The sequence below is a fragment of the Sinocyclocheilus anshuiensis genome, unplaced genomic scaffold (assembly GCF_001515605.1).
Source record: "Sinocyclocheilus anshuiensis isolate Anshui unplaced genomic scaffold, SAMN03320099.WGS_v1.1 scaffold816, whole genome shotgun sequence".
NCBI lineage: Eukaryota > Metazoa > Chordata > Actinopteri > Cypriniformes > Cyprinidae > Sinocyclocheilus > Sinocyclocheilus anshuiensis.
In genome coordinates this window covers 418,581-424,308 of record NW_015554154.1, presented here as the reverse complement: position 1 = coordinate 424,308, position 5,728 = coordinate 418,581, and the positions used below count along the sequence as shown (strand labels likewise).

Here is a 5,728-nt window from a genome sequence, read left to right as displayed (position 1 = left end):
AAATATAAAATTTAAATACATTAAAATATAAAACACATTAAATACATTAAAATATAACATTTAACATTATAATAATATTTCTCAATATTAATGTTTTACTGTATTTTTAATCAAACAAAAACAAGCTTTTTTCAAAAATATATATAAAAAAATGTATATAAAAAACTCCAAACGGTAGTGTGTATATTATGTTGTGTGTGTGTGTATATATATATATATATATATATATATATACACACTTTGGGTCGACATTGATTGTGTTTAAATGTGGTCTATAAATACTATTTGACTATAAACTATAGATTCAGTGGTAAAGGCCTGTTCCTGTGGCCTCATAAGAGCCCATATGAATTCAGTAGACACACCCACATATCATAATTAAGTAAAACATAAGCGTGCAGCTATGGATACAGTATGACGGTCATAAATTAATCACTCTGATTACATACAGCAGCAATCACATATGCAGGAGAGCACAGGGATTTAAAATAGGTCAGATTTCTGAGGCTACAGGGTGCACCGTGTAAAAGCAATGTGAGTGTGTGTGTCTGTATTTAAGCAGGTACACCAGTGGACGTGCGCCTGTGGTTAAAACAAACCCCGATACTGAGAACAGCAGACCACAAAGACCCACTTGAAGAACAGCAAAAGTTTGCTTATAAGGCTTTTTTAAGATTAAGTGAGTGTTTAACAAAATATTCAGTATCAAGCAGAATGCTGATGAGCCAAACTACAGCTTCCCATTGCAGTGAGATGAGATACCTGCTTCGCACACACTCATTAAGACTGATACTGTGTACTTGAGCGGTCTGGTCTCAGGGGCAAAAGATGCATTGCATTGACAAAGCAAAACTACAATTTCCTCAAGGTGAAGACTGCTCTCTTTTAATCTGTCTTTCTCTCAATTCAGCATGATTTTATCGGCATGACTGAAAATATTACATATTAACAAAGCAGAGGATGTATGTAAAAATAACAACACAACACATTAAACACATTAAAAGGTAAGTTAGACAACAAGTAACATAAGAACGACTTACATGAACGACTGAAGTGTTTATGTAACAATAAAGGCCATTTTCATTACATAAGATGTCTACATATACACGCAGACACACAGGGTCACCATGGTGAAGAAAAGCGTACAGAAAACATACTGGGATAATACATATTTAGTCACAGACTTGCAGACAGTGATGTGAAAACATATCTAGCAGCCAGTGTTGCTCTACGTCCTTCTCCTTTCATGATTGAAAAGCTGCTTGGGATTCTACAATTCTTTGCTAATTTAATAATAAAAGAAAAACAATAAGATGACAGACAGCTGCTTGGGGTTCTTCAATTCTTTGCTAATTTAATAATAAAAGAAAAACAATAAGATGACAGACAGCTGCTTGGGGTTCTTCAATTCTTTGCTAATTTAATAATAAAAGAAAAACAATAAGATGACAGACAGATAAATAAACGAATAAATAGCAATTGTGTTCAGTGAATCTATAACTTCTCCTTTTTTCTCATTCTACTTTTCTTTCTCTCATTCCATCTCTATTTGTAAAGGTGCAGTCCTATTAACCAAATTTTGAGGAAATTCCACAGACAAAAAACATTGTTCAAACTTCAGCAATGCATGAAGAGCAGCTCACATAGAAGTCCCTTTCAACATCTTCCACCACTTAAGTAATTTTGTTTTCCTCCATAAAGAGAGAGAAGAAGCTTTATGAAGCAACTGATACAAATAAAAGGGTTGAAAGAGTAAATGGGAGTAAAAGAGAAGAAGAAGGAGAAAGATGAATGTGGAACAATTAGAGAGATGGCTTAAAAGATGATGTGTGAGACGGAAAACACACACACACACACACACACAGAGAAAATCATTGAGGTCTCTGGCTGATAACGCAGAAACATAATGGAAATGAGCAAAGGTCAGCATGGACATTTAAGTCATTCAGAGGTGTGTGTGTGAAGGGGGTTAGAGGCTGAGACTGACTTCATAGCATTACCGATCCGTCTCCCTCGTCTTCCCACACTCCCTTTTATTTCATTTAGTTCTTTATCTCTCTAGCTTTCTCTGTCTTTGTTCCTCATCTCATTCCTCTCTTCCATCCCTCCTTTTGCCCCCTCCATTTCATCAGCCGAGCAGCCTTAAAGACAGCAGGAAATCAATTCTGCCTGCAACACAGACCACCTCTGCAGAGGGCACTTATACACACACACACACATACACACACAACATTGAAAGTGCTACTGCAGATATTCAAACTTTACTTCAAACAAAAAGACTGGAGGAGAACCACAAAACTGGTATTTTTCACAATTTAAGGGGTCATTTCATAAGGAATCACATTACCATTATTCTTCTGATATAAAATTGCTCAGAGTTTTATGAAAATATACTGTTACTTTCATTCAAATATCAAAAATTTGCACCAACAACCACTCATTTTTACACATCAGGACAATTCAGTGTTTAGAAATCTGGTCATTCATCACAGTAAAGCAATCTGCTTGTTAACCTGCCATGTAATGAATGCTGTTTCCGGCCTCCACTCTTTCAACTGGGAATACTATCTCAACAGCAACATTTATGGTAAGCTTTTAAAAACATGATGTACACTACAGTCTCCAAGCTTAAGGTATCCCGGACACCAATATTTTAATGATTCAGAAAAGATGAATCACTGTCTGGCCAGCAGAGATTTCCGTATGGAGATAAAGGTTTGAATCATGACATTTTGGTAGCATTACAGCACATTGTGAGTGTATAGTACCACCTTATGTTGTGACTGTGATTTGTGACGTCAGCCAAGTGGATTGGAGGGGGGGGAAGTAGAATAGATATTATCATTGGTAAACACTAAAAAAAACAATGATACAAGTAAAATGCCACTGCCACATTGCAAGTCCTTTGCAAGTCCATTGCAAGTCCACATTGCAAAGGCTTTACTTTAAACAAGGTTTCTGATCTGATTTCAGTCTGATATTAAAGGGATAGTTCACCCAAAAATGAAAATTCTGTCATTAATTATTCACCCTCATGTCATTCCAAACCCGACGGGATGAGGAGGAGAAAAATTGGTGAAGAAAATCGTTACTTTTGTTAGTTCACCCAAAAATGAAAATTCTGTCATTAATTATTCACCCTCTTGTCATTCCAAACCCGACGGGATGAGGAGGAGAAAAATTGGTGAAGAAAATCGTTACTTTTGTTTTTGCGCACAAAAAGTATTCACGTCGCTTCGTAAAATTACGGTTGAACCCCTGATGTCACATGGACTATTTTACCGATGTCCTTACGTTTCTGGACCTGGGAACATTGCAGTTGCATTGCTCTCTATGGAGGGTCAGAGAGCTCTCGGAATTCAACAAAAATATCTTAATTAGTGTTCCGAAGATGAACGAAGGTCTTACGGATTTGGAACGACATGAGAGTAAGTAGTTAAAGATAGAATTTTTATTTTTGGGTGAACTGCCCCTTTAACAGATTAACAGGCAGTTAAAAACTATATTGGCAAACCAGCAAAGTTCATTTCACATACAAAAAGGCTACACTCTAAGAAAAATATGGTCCAGTGTATTGTGTTAATGTTAAGAATTTTCTGTATTGATTTTTCACAGGTGATTTAAATTACGCATTGCACTGTTGTGTTTAAGGGCTGAAGGAAATGTCTGTAAACTTAACTGAAAAAAGTCAATACCCATTTTTCTATAGATTTTTTTCATACAGTGCACCTGGATAGCAAAACACACCGTTTAATTCCAACAGTCAGAACTGAACTGAACTCTGAATAATCACTGACTTCTGAACGTCCATTACTGTGTGAGTCAGAGAGATGAGGTGAATGGAGCTTATATATGAGTATATGTGAGGTATGGATCGTGAAAAAATCAAAGGTCATCTATGATGGGGTAATTGGGAACAGGTCTTTGTGTTATACCTGGGCTAACTGTGAGCGAAGCCTCTTGGCTGAAGCGCTTGCGGGCAGAGTTGAAGGCCACGCAACGGTACAAGCCTTCGTCTTCTTTAGTTACCCCTAAAATCTGCAGCACCCCATTAGGAAGAGATATGTACCTGCGTGAGAGAGAAAGAGATTAGCATTAGCATTGCTAAATCACCCAAAAACATCAATATGTGTGCATTTATTTGCTGTTCTTCTAAACTGAAGCTACTTTTAAGCCTTAGGAGGCTAGCAGTCTGCTATACATTCTGGCGCGAAGCGCTATACAGCTTAGAGCAACATATAAAGAGGCACTATACACAAACACGAAACATACTGCAGAAATAACATAGCGGGGGAGTGAAAAATAGCAGAGAAAAGAAGCAGAGAAAAGAGTCTAGTCTACAGATGTAGGAGAACAAACCAATATGGCAGCTTGTATCTTCAAAAGTCAATTCCTCTCTTTCACTTGCTCTTTCTCTCTCTGTTTGTGGTGGCGAGGTTAGATTGCACTAATATTCATTCCATAGTCATCTATCTCCCCAGAGACCGCTTTCAAATCCCCTTTTCATTCAGGACCGATACTATACACCATTAATCTTGTAGACTCATCCCCAAGAGCTAGACACTCCGGCAGAAAGGCCACAAAGACCAAGGTTGGGTGAATTCGTCCACCTGTGAGTGCGAACGGGTTGAAATCGGGTGCGTGTAACTCGCTATTGTAAAATACATTGGTGCTGAGAGAGTTCAGCTGAGGACACGTCCACACCAGAGCTACACCTCCAGCGGCACGGCACCGCCTCAGCTGCGCTTGGGATGTAAATGAGAGAATGACTGCAGCAGCCGCCAGAACACAACAGCGTGTATTAATGCACGGCTAATGTGCAAGCGTGTTCTCATTAATATGGAGAGGGGCTGTGAATACAAAAGACACTTTTTACGGACACAAAAGGAAGCTTCCAAAGCAGACAGGGAATAATCTCGGAGGCACGTTTTCCAACAATCTGTCTCGCTTTTTAAGTTGGATCTCATTTGTAATTCCAAACTGCTTGAGACAAAAGCACTGTAAGAGGTCAGAGACTTCATGTGAAGATGCAGTGACAAATTTCTCAAGACTACTAGAACCTCTACTACCTCTGCTGTGCATACAACCTTCATTCACAAGCTCATATCTAAAATATGAGCAGATAAACAGATGATAAACAGATTGGTAAGGGTAAAAACATCTGGCTAGCTGTCTGTAAAATAGTGTCGAAGAGAGTCATTCAAAATCTCCAATAGAATGTAAAAGATTATTTAATTAAAAGTTTAAATACACTACCGTTCAAAGATTTGGGCTTAGTAAGATTTTAAAAGTTGGTGAAAGAAGTCTCTAAAGCCCACCATGGCTGCATTTATTTGATCAGATTAAAAAGTAATATTGTAAAATATTATTACAATTTAAAATAATTTTTCTATTTGAATATACTTTAAAATGTAATTTATTCCTGTGATGGCAAAGCTGTCAGACTCTGTTCCGTGTTTTGTGACCAAAACTGAAAGTGAGCGGCGACTTCTCCTCGCGTTTGTTTTTCCCCTTTTTTGAAAGTTTTTGTTTCCTGGTTCCCCCCCGTGGCGATGGAAATTGCCGCTCGCGTCGCCACCCTAGCTCGCCTCAACCTCCCCTTCTACGACTACGCCCGGGAGTTCTGCAAGCTCGCGGAGGTGACGGCGTTAGAAGACGCCGTCCTCAATCAGCTGTTCTGGCTCGGGGCCAACTACCATCGCCCCGTGGACCTCCCAGACACCACTGG

The 5,728-nt window shown here is 38.6% G+C and overlaps 1 protein-coding gene across 1 annotated transcript in view; it reads right to left on the bottom strand.

The window, feature by feature from the left end:
* Positions 1–5,728, bottom strand: part of igdcc4 (immunoglobulin superfamily, DCC subclass, member 4) — a 77,910-nt gene that overhangs the window by 32,135 nt on the left and 40,047 nt on the right. Inside the window, exon 4 of the mRNA XM_016463495.1 lies at positions 3,936–4,069. Coding sequence (XP_016318981.1) covers positions 3,936–4,069 — 134 coding nt within the window. The remainder of the gene's footprint in view (positions 1–3,935; positions 4,070–5,728) is intronic.